Genomic DNA, 14,229 nt, shown 5'->3' with positions numbered 1-14,229 from the left:
TGGTAAACACCATTTTAAAGTTGCAACCTTTTTAAGGTTGTGGATTGAAGATAGATTTTGTAATAATAAATACTTGTCATGATTGTGACCATGTTGGAAAGGTTTCATCATATTATGTCTTTTTCACCAAAACGATGAAATACAAATTGCTTTAATATGCAAAGTATTTTTTCCTTAAATCTCAACAGAACTCTCTCATTCTATCAGTTTATAGCCCCCCAAATTTTAAGTGGTTCTTGGAATTGCCCTATTTATTGCCTATAACAAAAATACCTTTTTGCTTTTTGAAAACGATGGGCATGATTTATTAAACCTCTACAAACCTGGAGATGAAGTAATTTGCTAGCAAATGTTTTTATTAATAAACCAGATTCATTTCAAGTTTGTTGGATCACCCAGCTTCACTGATGAAAGTTTATCCTCTGAAGTCTTGGAAATCTTTATTAAATCCGACCCAATGGGTCCACCCTCCCATCTTACTGCTCTTTGCGTATAAAGTAGCAGGCACATCCCTCAGCAGAAGAGATTAGACCGGTTAACTGGTTGGGCACCAATTGGCCATTGCTTTTAATACACCCTGTACAAATGCTGTAACAAAGTTAAGAAAGGCTATAAAATCAGAAAAATTATTGGTACAAACTTTATCAGACAGCCTACTGTAACTTGGCTTGGGCTTTGATAGCAGGACCCGAAACTTGTCACTTTATTTGATATATAGGAACAGATGACTTTTCCACACATTTGAAGTGGTGATGGGGTTCCTATCCTTCTGATGAGAGTTTAAAATAAAGCTGTTTGCAATGGCCAACAAAGACTTAGTCCTGATAAATGAACTCCAATAAGAGTAAACCGTGCGCACATTGATTTTTTTTTGAGTTGGTCAACAATAACACTTTTGTTTAACTTCTACAGCGAACACATTTCCACAAAATGCTGATACACTAAAAAGACTGAGCCAGTCCGTGCCGACCTTCCTTCAGGATGAAGTAAGTGTGCAAGGTTTTTACTCGTTGGTGAAGAATCATAAGCCTGATAAACACACATTTGGGTAAACAGAGTGATCATAGGAATAAAATATACATACAAAAGTTGTGGCATCTGGAAAATGAAAAATACTTTGTAGATTCTAATGACGTAGTGTACATGGACAACAATGGGACAAGAAAAGCTTTGGCCCCCTTGTCATTCTACCTACATAAACGCATTGTGATTGCATTGGGATGGAAGGAAAACCTTGAACTCTCACTTTTCTTCCTGTTTGTATTTTGCGAAGGGGAAATCCTGCTGGTCAGTTAGAAAAAGAGTGGCCCTATATGAGGTTTTACACACCAAGGCCATTAGTGCATGACAAAGAATGACCCACATCTATTGTGAATGGGCCCCATCTCATAAAGGACCCTTGGGCAGCTACACAAATGAAATGTCCACCCATCCCAATGGTCTATTCCTACTCTTTCCAAATATATAATTTTTTCCGGTCACTTTCTGTTTGCTTTACAACGCTATGAAACGATGGCCAGTTACATAGTGGGTTAGGTTGAAAAAAGACTTAAGTCCATCAAGTTCAACCACTAGGTAAACAAACATATCCCAGATATAAAACCCTATAAGACATAGTTGGTCCAGTTGAAGTTATAAAAAATGGTCCACCAATTGAGTTTCATAAATCTCATCTAGAATATCAAGGTAATGAAGTTGTCTATGCATCTGGGACTTCTATGGAGGCCCAGTACGTTTAATAATTTTTGTATTTAATTTTTTTTTTTTTTACCTGAAGAGTAAAACTTATGCAGAATGTTACAATTTTATTACATTTCTGACTAAGCTGGCCAATGATAGGGAGTTGTCGCAGGTGGCCTAAATCGATCATATCACAATATCTGAAAAGTGCTCATCTACAATAAAAGATGGATTCTGCTCTACCCCTTAGCAGCCTGTTTCTTCTGTTTTCCATCCAATCTCACAGGATGAATTACATCACAATACAAGCAGCTAGCGAGGTCAGGGATGGTTTTGTTTTTTAAGCTTTTATTTCTAAAGAACAAGGATTAAAAGTTCAGAAATTATTTAATAAAATGCAGAAAGTTTTAAGGCTTTGATAATGTGTTTCAGCAGTCCAAAGCAACGTCAGAATATCTATTGGTTCAAGCTAATCTCTAATAGGTGTGAACAAGTTATTTTGTATAGTGGGAAGTTTCCCAAAAAAGAAAGCTTATGGTAGCTTACTTCTCTGCCTGAAATGCTCATTAGAAGGACTTGTATACTCTGCTTTATAATTTAGTTTTATTCTGGTTATTGCTAAATTAAATGTTTATATATTGTTACAATTGTTTCTGTAAGTAAGATTTATCTGTCTCCATTTTGTGTTTTTTGTATCTATTTCCCTTGACAGATCTGCCCTACCACTGCTGTTCTAATTGTATGTAAATCTGTTGATGTAACAGAATGATGGGCTTGCTAACAACTGTTTGTAAAGCCTTCATTGTTGTATGCGCTTTACACGTCTGCATGCTGCATATTGCATGTTGCCTTGGAGAAAACCAACAATGTTCTAAAATCTTAATATCCTTTGTTACTGAGAGACGACAAACTGCCGTACAGTATACTAATGGGTCAATCTACTCAGAACGGGCATTTCAGTTTGGGTAGAAATGTGAGCTGAATTACTACTAAACACTACATTGTTCATTTTATACAACCGCTTGTAATTTAAAAGCCATTTGTAAAATAAAGGCTGCTAACTACTGCAAAGAATTCAGTTGGCGAAGGTGTTGGTCAACCGGGCTAAAGAAGTTTCCACTTCTTTAGCTAACTAGCAGTCTTTCTAAGTTGGAGAAAGTTTCACAAATTTACTCTGCCCTGTGTAGAGTTTTTGCATGATTTGCTGTTAGGCCATGTGAAAAGTAAGCAAATTGGATAAAGGGGTCTCCAGGCCTTAATGTACATCCCTTGGGGACTCCATTTTCTAATCTTTATGGGAAAGCCTTTTGCACTCGGTATAGGTTTTTACCTATAGGTTTTTTACCTATGACATTAGTGTATGTCATGCTATCACCTTATTTTATAAAATGGAAGGATTATAACTACTAAAGGATGCTACAAAGTGATTCTACATCGTGCAGTTGCATCTTCTTGTAGCACGCCGCCTTAAAGCGAATGTAAACTCGACTGCTGACCCCCATGGTTTTGAGGCTCATAATGGCACCTTATGGCAATTTAACTATACAAAATGCCCTACTCCAGCATGGTTACATATATGATGACGCCTATCTTATCCCGATCTTCTTCGCCTGGTCTTTTTCTAGGTTTTAAGTCTATGACTATGTTCTCTAGCCAGGCAGGGATGATATAGGTCCTGCAGGTGTATAGGGTAGCTGCATTATCTTGGCCATTCATGCACAGCTCCGTGTATAGAGATAAAGCCCGGTTAGAGAGAGAAGGATCTCTGGCAACAAAGACTTTATAGGATCTGATTGGTAGGATTTGCCCATGGCAGAAGACTATGAAGCAGACTTTACTTTGATTTTAAAAATGAATGGATGTCAAAGAAGAGCCAGTGAATGATTCAGACTTTCAACTCCACAAACTGAAATATCGTTGTGATGTTGAGTGACCCTTCAAAGAATCCATTACTAGTAGAATAATGGTATTTATGTAAGAATTACAGACCATTGCATGGGGATATCCAACTAAAAAAGTGGTCATTTGAAAAAGTATTAAAGCTCCCTTGCAGCCAATTTAACTCTCCCACTTTATGCTCAGCCATATCCCCGGGACAAATAATTGTATCAGAATGAGGATACAAATATTTTCACCAAGAATGTGGTGCGGTCCATCTGTAGTGTTTCCATGTGCCCTACGGAGCAGGTGGACCGTTTTGTGAAATATTGTGACGGTCATATCTAGAGAACGCTCTTGTAGATAAGATTGTCACCTACATCATGCCTAGTCTTTCTTAAGTGCTTTTATTAGTGTATTGAGTATTTAAAAGCTTTTAGTTGTGGATTAATCTATTTTGTGCCGAGGAGGAGGATGGGATGCCCACTAAGCCCCTATCACTGTACCACTTGGCTCTGCCATCTATATACTGAACATGTTAGGATGGCTCCAATGGAAGTTGTTGTGCCCATATTAAACTGAGATAAATTCTATTGTTCAGGCTGAACATTTCCCCAATCTAACTTGCTAATTCTACCGTAGCAGACTTTTCAAGAACTCTTTCCCAAACAACGCTTGGACCAATGTTAAAATGCCAAAAAGCCATGCGTCGTTTTCATATCTCCAACCCATTACTGTAGTATCTGCCTTGCCTACCCTCCTCCACGGCATTATGTGTGTACAGTACTCATAGGTGCTTTCTAGATAAGGAGGTAGTACCCATTATAATGCTCTAACATTTTGTCTTGTGTTGTGATCATGTCCAGTGACTCTTTGTGTGATATCTTCTAGACTGATGGCAGAGACACAGACTCGGCATCAGAAAGCAGTTTTCAGATTGGCAGACACAAGAAGAGCCCCAGTTCTCTAACCAATCTTAGTGGCTCCTCTGGCATGGCGTCAATGTCTTCTGTATGTAAAGTGTAATTCTTTGCTTGCACTAATCACATCTCTTCTATGCTATATTAATCATCACCATGTTGTATCTAATGACCATTCATTTTATTACAGCTGTATCGGTAAGTTTATTAGGCTGTGTAGTCTGCACTTCTGCAGAACCAATCATGAGGTTAAGGGGTCAATGTTAGGGGTAATGGGTGTTTTTTAATCATTTAGATTAATTTAGAATGGAGGTGTACAGTGCAACCACCATATAGTATTTTTCAGCACAGGTTGCTTACCCTATGCATATGTATTTTTCACCTCCTATTTGGGGTTCAGCCAAATCTCTTCTGAAACACTAGCGTTCAGCTTTACTTTTAAGTTTATCGATCAGGAAGTCTTTTTCTGGGCTAGCATTTGCAAGCTTATTCTGACCAGTGCCTGTAATATGTTTTGTATTGGCTTGATTGGAGGGATCAGCCTATGCCCATGTAAGTGGACATAAAGTGAACCTTTTAGTAAAACCTAAGGTCTGCCCATTCTATTAGGGCCATCATAATTACCTGCTTAAAAGATAAAAATACATAAAACAGTACAAAAAATGTTGGCATGTATACTTGCATGCCTCTTGGGTTGTAGACTGCAGATTGGTGACATTGCCATCATTACAATGGGACTCCCAAAAATACAGAGTAGCCAAAACTTGGGAAAAGATTCCCCGCCACAGTGCAGAAGTGTGTTCTCTTGGGATTTGGGGTACTCGGAATTCTCTGGGATCTTGATGGAAGATGTCTTCCTTGCCTAGGTACAGCATGTAAAAGTTTGCATGTAAGAGCAATGATCAATTTGTACCTCTCATGTCATTTGAACAGACACCAATGATCTTTTTGGCTATCTGTAAGGGTGACATTCTTCCCAATGGACAGAAATGTAATAGACAATCTTCCCAATGACCACCATGCTAATGTACTGTGAGCTGTGGATATAGTAATTATAAAAGGGGTTTCCTGAGGACCTGAATGTCTTTAGGGGTTCCCTCCTATAAACATACAGAAAGAAAGCTCTAAGTCACAACTTGACCTTCTTCTCTTACCCCTGGAAGACAAACTTAGTGGCAGTTCAAGGAAGGGTAGCACCGGGTGCCAGAATTGGTCAACTCAATCTAATACTTGATCCTGAATTTACATAACACATGTTCACTTTATAGTTATAACATGATGAGACTAGGTACCTGGCTTCATTGTGGTTATTAACCGTAATAATTCTATTTGTTTTGTGATTTACTAATGGCATGTTTCCCACTAATAAGAAAGATAATGTGTTACGGGAAATGATGAAAATAAGGGTCACATATTGATTACAGCATTGGGTAATCAACTCCAAATACATTGATTTATAATACCAATTGTTATGCATTTCACTTTAATACATCCTTATTAATCAGGTGAGCTAATCAAAATCTATGATTATTGTTTTGTAAAATCTGTATCTTATATCAAATTATATTGTGGAACAAATTTCTAATCATTGTTTAAACTGTGATTACTTGCATACAACCCACTGACGCATTTTATTAGGTGTGTGTATAGATTGGAGAAGGATTAGAACTCGCATCAGGTTTATATTGTTATTCTGGGCTTTCTGTCCTGCTCACAATTTTGTTTCCAAACTTGAAGTGAGGGAAAAATAAAATCTGATGTTTTCATGTCTTTCCCGCACATTTATGTACGATGGAAACCCAATGTAAAAGTTTCTGCATTCCCATACAACTTTATACTTTATAACTGGAAAGGGAAAACTTGTTTCAGGACTTTACAGGCCCCACATTAAATAAATTATGTTTTTGTGGACATTTGGTGTTTTAAAGTTCAAGCCTTTCCCTATGCTGCCAAATAAGACTTGTTATTTCTTTATTGCTTGGTTGCTGTCCACAAAAGTGAAGGTAGATCTCTAAGAAAGCATTGGAAGGCTGTGAAAACCTGATGGGTTCTATGCTTTGTCTATAAAAAAAACTGACTAGAGATTTACTTTTTAAAAAATGTCCAGCCATTACAATGTTAAAGCTGAATGTCAACCAGTGTGGATATTTGCCGAAAGTGGGGAAAATTTGTACTTTATTCACAAGATAATTTGTGACTTTTTTGCTAAGGAAATAAGACTTATTGGTTTATCCTTGCAGGTAAGTGGAAGTGTCATGAGCATCTACAGCGGGGATTTCGGCAACGTTGACATTAAAGGTGGCATTGAGTTTTCGATCGACTATGTTGAGCAGCTGAAGGAATTCCTGATTTACATTTACCAGTGCAGAGAACTGGCATCAGCCGATGTGAAGAAGCAGCGCTCCGACCCGTAAGAATGAGAGCTTGACTGATATGTACCATTACTTTTATCCAAACAGCTAGCTGTACATAGGTGGAGCCTTCAAAGTCTTTGAAAAGCTTGATTTTATATTATTATATATGAATGTGAGGGGGGGATTATTGGTATCTCTATTAGTCTGCTTTATGTATTTATTAGTATTTATATGGTGCCAATATATTACACAGTGTCATTTGAAACCCCTAATTATTGTACAGCAAACAGTGACACAGGAGGTGGAGAGGCGGTGTGCTACATCCCCCCCAGTGGACAGTGAAGTTAACCAAACTTTCTAACTTAATTCTTTTAGGGACAAATTACTGTAAAAGATGATTGGGCACATTTTTCATCAGTATAATAAATTCAAATCATTTTCCCAGTATGCTGAAACACATTCACATAATTGCTTTGAAATCATTGTTAGACTTTGTTCTGTATCCTCTGACTTCCACTTCCTTTGTACTTATTCTAACTTGTATATTCATTTTTTGTTTAGGTACGTGAAGGCTTATTTGCTCCCCGAAAAGGCAAAGATGGGTAAAAGAAAAACGGCTGTGAAAAAGAAGACACTGAACCCTGTTTACAATGAAATTCTGAGAGCAAGTATCAATACATAACCAAACTTTGGTAGCCTATAGAAAAAAACTCCAGCTAATTTTTCATTTGTTTTTGGTTGGGGAAATGTTGAAGTTCTTGGGCTTAAAAGTTGGACTTTTATTCTGGCCTGTTAACCTACTGGGGAGATTTTCCTTTACTTGCTTTTGTTAAAATTGTAGGAGGTATAAACTATTATTGGGGGGGGTTGGCACTTTCATCTAAAAAGCAAATGTTTGTGTGCAATCCAGCCTAGGTTGAGATGGATGGAGCGTTTTCCCATTAGCACCTATTTTGGCTATAGCTCAGTTTTTCTCCCATCCAAGGATCTCTGGAACACTAGGCTTCCTGCAGAGCTTACTAGGAATTCCTAAGCAATGACATTACCTTCCTACTAACAATGACCACCAATATACACTGCTACACTGATCACCAATATAAGGGGCAATTTGTACACTGACATTCAGTGCAAGTGGTCACTGCTAGATGAATTATCAGTTCAAAGGGACATTTTGACCACTGGCTACCAATATAAATAAACATATTTCCACCAATCGTTTACGTAGTGACTATAATATGCCTTTACCTGTACTTTTTAAAGTTCAATATTCCATATTTCTTCCTCTATAAAAGTGTTTTTATTCATCCCATGGGTGACTGAGAAAATGGCTGCTGAATTTCTTCAACTGTACTTTCCTTCTCACAGCCTGATTATTGGACAATTGAAAAAAAAATAATGTTAGAATATTCCTATGTTGTAATTAGGTTAGTAATATTATATTGACATAACATGCAAAGTAATGGAGCCTGTATTGGCTTTGATAGCTTATCGTCCTTTGGCCATTGAGAGCAAATATAAAGGCAAACTCCAGTCCTTGTGTTAGTTTCAATCCAATTATTGTGATTTGTTTTAAATATACAGTACAGTGTAATAGAGTATTTCTATATGCCTGGCGTTTCACTTTACTCTGCATACATACAATAAACGTAACCACTTGAAAATAACTCCAGTTCCTTACAGTCCCAGCTCAAACCCATACATCCCCCTTGGTCCCCTTATGTGGGCCGATGGAGCCAATTACCCCTTCATTTTATTTGCAGGGAAGAAAATCGATCTCCTGAGTTGCCACTAACAAGGAAAATGAACTCACTCCATGCAGATTCTGGCCCCAGTGTAAAACGAGCTCTGTGCCACAGTGCTAACCATGAAACTTCAGGCCGTTCTGACTTAAAGCACTTTTTTATGTAATCTGAATATGTTTTTCACTTTCAGACCCCGGCTGCTGGCATTGGTTTGGAGAACAGAGGAGAGATGAAACTTTCTTTGAAATATATTCCGATGTCATCTTCAGGTATGTAATGAAAATGTAATGGTTCCGGATTCCACAAATATTATTTTCCTTCTACTGTATATTATATCACTATCTGTGCATGCTATAATGCTTTTGTTTTTGTTTGTTGCTTGCATTTCATGTATAAGCATTAAGGAAGAAAGGAAAGAGAGAGGCTTTAAGGCTGTTTTTCAAATGTTGTATTTCAAAAGGTTTTTTACAAGCGATATTATAGATTAATATGTAGATATGTATCCATATCTCATTTTGTAATCATGGGTTGTTTGCTGAACTAAACATGGATTACCTGGTATAAGCAACAGTATAGCGTATCATGTAAAAAAGTCTCCTTACCTGACGCGTTTCACCTACTAGGGCTTCCTCGGAATAAAGGGGTCGTATACACTTTGTTATAATGTAATAAATTGGGAATACAGCAGTCTAATTGTTCAATTGTAAAGAAGATGGGATAGTATCCCTGGTATGTAATACAATGGATTATCCAGAAGGGATCTGATGCGGATAGTGCTGATAATGACGCTAAGATCACAGTTTTGTTAATAGCATGGGTACCAGTGTATGTGTATGTGGAGAGGGGACAGAGTGGCTGCTTTGTTGATCAGTTAAATTCTTGCATTTCTACAATAATTGCATAATCATTACCTAGGATTATTATCCATTTTATTATACTGCCAAATACTTCCCACTTTATTTTCCTTTTATTGTTTTATTTCATGTTTCTGTAATGAGAAAGAGCTTTCAATATTTCATGTGACATCATCTTATAAATATACTCCTGGGGCAGCTGCTTGCACGAGAGATCAGCGGGGGGTGCCTTGTCAGCCCACAGAACTACATATCCCGAGAGCCTTGTATGTGTGCATGTAGAAAGGACAGAGAAGGCACAGGCAAAGAATAGGCTTCTGTTCTGTAGGAGGAACTCGGCCATGGCTGACAACCATGCCAGGGTTTTCTGTGCTGCACAGGGAATGGGTTGTTGACACACTGAGAACTGGATATCTCAAAGGAGCTCCAGGTAATTACCTGTAAATTAAAACATAGAAATGTTCATGTGTTGCAGAAATAGTCTGCATTCAGAGAATAGTGGCTACTATGGTGTTTATCAACCTCATGTGCCTATTGTCGCTAGGTGTCTGGGACTAGTAACTAGGAGAGCCAGATACCTGTGCAAGAAGCTTCAAAAGTATAGCAAAACACTTAGCTTAGCTTTCCTGGGTCGCGGGTTCCTTTTACTGCAAAATTCTTAGACTGCTGGGGGAAGGCAGAACCCCGGTTAGCATCATGCAGAATGCTGTTAGCGGCGACACCTACTGGTAACATGCTGCTGTAACACTCCTACTGCAATCACAACCACATTTGTCCATACAGTGTGTGTGTGTTGTTATTGTTATTATTATTAATTATAATAATGAAAAGGGTTTATATAGCGCCAACTTATTACGCATCGTTTGTGTGTGTGTGTATATGTATATTATATATATATATATATATATATATATATATATATATATATATATATATATATATATATATATATATGTGTGTGTGTATAATATATATTATACATTTTGGGTTATAAATTACATTTACATTACCTTTGCTCTTCCTATATAATTTGATATATCTCATTGATCTTCCATTTTTGGATCCAGGACCAGGGACAAAGCCGAACACAACTGGTGAGGTCTACATCTGGATCAAAGAGTGTCTTCAGCTGCCTATGCTGCGGGAAAACAAGATCAACTCATTTGTTAAATGGTAATCCAGATTTCCTGTGTCCAATGCAACAACTGATGTTGCTGCATCTTCAGGCTTGAATATTTAAGTTAAGCTCCAGGTAGAGAACAAAAAAAAAAAAAGGAAAAAAATCCAGTAATACAGTAAAGGGTTCTATATAAAATCATATGAAACATAAAATCTGAAGTATATATTATCTATAAAACAAAAAGGCAGAATTGTTACAAGGAAAAAGTAGGGACATCCAATAGATTTCTCTCAATGTCTAATCCAAGAAATTAGAAGTGGGGAAGCTGATGTGTTAATTCTTGTGAAGGACTGCAGCATATTTTGTTTTTTATATTTTGCCTATAGTATTATTATCCAGTATTTATATAGCGTTGACACATTACAGATTGCTGTACAAAGTCCATAGTCATGTCAATAACTCTCCCTCAAAAGAGCTCACAATATAATGTTCCTACCATAGTCATATGTCATCAATGTAGTCTAAGGTCAATTGTGAGGGGAAGCTAATTAACCTAACTGCATGTTTTTGGAATGTGGGAGGAAATCGGAGTACCCTGAGGAAACCCACACAGACACGGGGAGAACCTGCAAACTCCATGCAGATAGTGTCCTGGGTGAGATTCAAACCTGGGACCTAGCGCTGCAAAGCTCGAGTGCTAACCACTGAGTCACCATGCTGCCTATAAAGTTGGGGTTGAAGGTTCTAGTTCTAACCATTTATAGGAACAAAACTGCTGCTTGTAGAGTGAACTATGGAATATATAACCAATTTTTAAAAATGTTTATTTCCAGCACGGTACTTCCTGACACCAGCAGGAAAAGTCGTCAGAAAACGCGCACAGTGGATAAAACTCCGAGTCCGATTTTCAATCACACAATGGTTTATGACGGCTTCAAGGCAGAGGACCTGAAGGAGGCCTGTGTGGAGCTCACCGTGTGGGACCACAACAGGCTGTCAAACCACTTTTTGGGGGGCTTAAGAATCGGTTTGGGAACAGGTAAGGGAACCTGCATATAGATGAAAGTTTGTGCACACCTCTAACCATCACAGATATATGAAAAACTATATATACATCACATTTCATAATGGAACATTATTGCAGGAAGGGGATCAACTTCATACTGTGCCTATAATATCCTTCACCCTCCTGGGAAAGTTTTCCACTAAAGTTTAGGGGGAACTTGTCAATATAGTTAGACAGTGATGTATGTATTTATGGAGCTGAATTTGTGTGCACAGCCAATCATTATAACAAATTTGAAAGAGCTAAACTGTCTTTAAATTTGCACCCTTTAGCATTAACACAATTCTAAAAGGAGACCACTGAACCAATAATTGAGAAGGGAGGGGATCCACATACTTTTAGCCATATAGTATAAACAAAAAAAAAATCTGGGTTGTGAGCTCTGCATTCTTGCTTTCTGGGTATATGTGGGGGCCAATTGGAATGTATCTATCAGTAAGAAGTGGAGGGTATCTGCTATGCAGGGCTATTAGCAAATTGGTTGCAAAGAGATTTTTCACTAAGCCCAACCTACTGGCCGGTGGCAAATAATAAATATCTTTTAACTTCTAGGTTATAGGTGTTTCCAAAATCCAAACACCGGGGAAACTTATATACTGTAAGCCAGACTTCCTCAAGGATAAAAGAGGAATTCTTCAAATTATAAGAAGATCTTGCTAAAACCAATTAATTGGTGGACAGAATACAGTTGTAGCTAGAATTCCCCCCTTACAGTTGTAGCTAAAATGCCCCTTTAGACAAAAGAATCTTAAAGGATCATTGGTGTCAGGCAGCTGGCTCTTTCCCATGGCTTTGACCCCAGAATTATGCAGGCATTGGTAAATGTGAGGTCAGCCAAAATTTAAGGAGCCCCTAGCAACCTCTGGAGGAACCCTTGTTGAGAATAGCTGCTCAAGTGGATGTGCTGACCCAATCACCCACCCTTTTTTCTGTTTTTGTTTTTTGGACGGATGGGTGAGCAAACTGAGATGTTGGTTTCCAATCTTTGACCCCCTTCCTTATCTTAGGCTACATCCTAGTTACAAGCAAGTGAAGCTGAACCCAGAAGGTTAAGATTTTAGTAAAATTTGTGCTAAAACAAGCTTATCTTATAAGTTATTATTTGCTCCTCCATTAGGAAAGAGTTACGGCACAGCTGTAGACTGGATGGACTCCACCCATGAAGAATCGACAATGTGGGAAAAGATGATGGCCTCTCCGAATACCTGGATTGATGGCTTGCTGCCACTACGAATGTTCAAGATGGCCAAACTTACAAAATAAGCTTCAAAATGCAGCCAATTCATAAAAAAAATTCTAGCACTGCAAACACTTTCTTACCGGAAACCTCACCCACTCCTTATAAACATTGGCACACTTTGTATCATAAGCCACAAGTTGTGCTGAGTTTCTGTAGATTCCCCAAACGACTGGAACTCTACCGTATTCTGCCCACATGGTCTACTGCTTGGTACTGGGCCCCAGGACTTTCACTTCAAAGACTTTGTATGAATATTGGTCTATAAGCAGTGGAAATAAACATGATACCCCTAATAACTGCTGCTACCTATAGGAAATTTCTTGAAATGGTTTTTGTTTTTTTTAGGTGGCCAATTTCATTGACAGCCCTTCTGTCATGGGGCGGGGGGACCACATAAAATTGAAGCGGCCCTGCTTCTATCCGGTTTCTGTTTTTTGTTTTTTTTCTTAACAAAAATGTGGCAAAAGGTGTAACATATGGTAAATAAAAATCTTTATAAATATATTTAATTTGTATTACGTTATCACATGATTTTTCTCCTTTTGTGGGTTAACTGATAAGGAGCAAGTTGTATTTCTTTATTTTCTTTTTGTTTCTGTTCTTTCAATGTTTCGGGCTATACATGTACCTAATGGGTTTTGTAAAAAAAAAATGGTCAATACCGAAGAAGAAATGACTTTTAGAATGATGTATATATGTATAATTATCTTAATAAAATCAATAAATTCAACACCAGATTTTCTTTCAGGATTGTACATTGATTCATTTAAAAAGGGACAGAATGGAGGCTTCTCTGTAACTACTTTGTTGGTGGGCGCTTTATTTTGGCGAACAATGACTGGAAAAAGGGGCCCACAGTTAAGTGGTACTTTTCTACATTTGTTAGGCAGTGCAAGGTTTGTATGTCACATCTCTTGTTGGGTACCCTGGGGCTTAGGATGATTATAGCCCCCACAAACTGGCCACTTTTTTGTGGGTGCCACACTTCTCAGTAGCAGCACAATGGCTGGTTTCTGTCTTGCCCATCTGTCAGATTGCAAATATAGTGGCAGATCCAAGGAAAGCCCTTATACTGCACAGCCAAAGAAAAGCCCCGGAGGTTCTGAAATCTATTAGTTCAGTTTAGTGAGCGAGGAGCTTTTTACTGGGAGGAGCAGATTTTGGGGCGAAGTGGGTAAGTTTTTATATACAGTGGTACCTTGGTGTAAGTCCTTAATCCGTTCCAGATCCTTGCACTTATACCATAACAACAATATAACAACAATATAACAAATTTTTCCAATAAGAAATAAATGGAAAATGATTAATCCGTTCCCATAAAAAAAAAATCCTAATATTGGCATATTATACATTGATGGGGTTGTATAGAATATTT

General features: G+C 37.9%; 1 protein-coding gene across 8 annotated transcripts in view; it reads left to right on the top strand.

Moving 5' to 3' along the window:
- The window catches only part of SYTL2 (synaptotagmin like 2), a 33,345-nt gene extending 19,756 nt beyond the window's left edge, over positions 1-13,589 (top strand). For 4 of the 8 annotated variants that reach the window (XM_072402245.1, XM_072402237.1, XM_072402190.1 and 1 more), the window contains 5 exons: positions 913-986; positions 2,393-2,419; positions 4,450-4,569; positions 6,719-6,888; positions 7,394-8,051. In XM_072402245.1, the coding sequence (XP_072258346.1) occupies positions 913-986; positions 2,393-2,419; positions 4,450-4,569; positions 6,719-6,888; positions 7,394-7,514 (512 nt within the window). In that variant the 3' untranslated portion in view covers positions 7,515-8,051. Of the gene's footprint in view, positions 1-912; positions 987-2,392; positions 2,420-4,449; positions 4,570-6,718; positions 6,889-7,393; positions 8,052-8,125; positions 8,844-10,487; positions 10,602-11,381; positions 11,588-12,731 lie in introns of those variants that run through there. The other 4 variants (XM_072402262.1, XM_072402199.1, XM_072402254.1 and 1 more) reach the window with 4 other exon arrangements.
- Positions 13,590-14,229: the final 640 nt, after the last annotated feature.

Source organism: Pyxicephalus adspersus, chromosome 1 (assembly GCF_032062135.1).
Source record: "Pyxicephalus adspersus chromosome 1, UCB_Pads_2.0, whole genome shotgun sequence".
NCBI lineage: Eukaryota > Metazoa > Chordata > Amphibia > Anura > Pyxicephalidae > Pyxicephalus > Pyxicephalus adspersus.
This window is presented reverse-complemented; position numbering and strand designations above follow the sequence as displayed.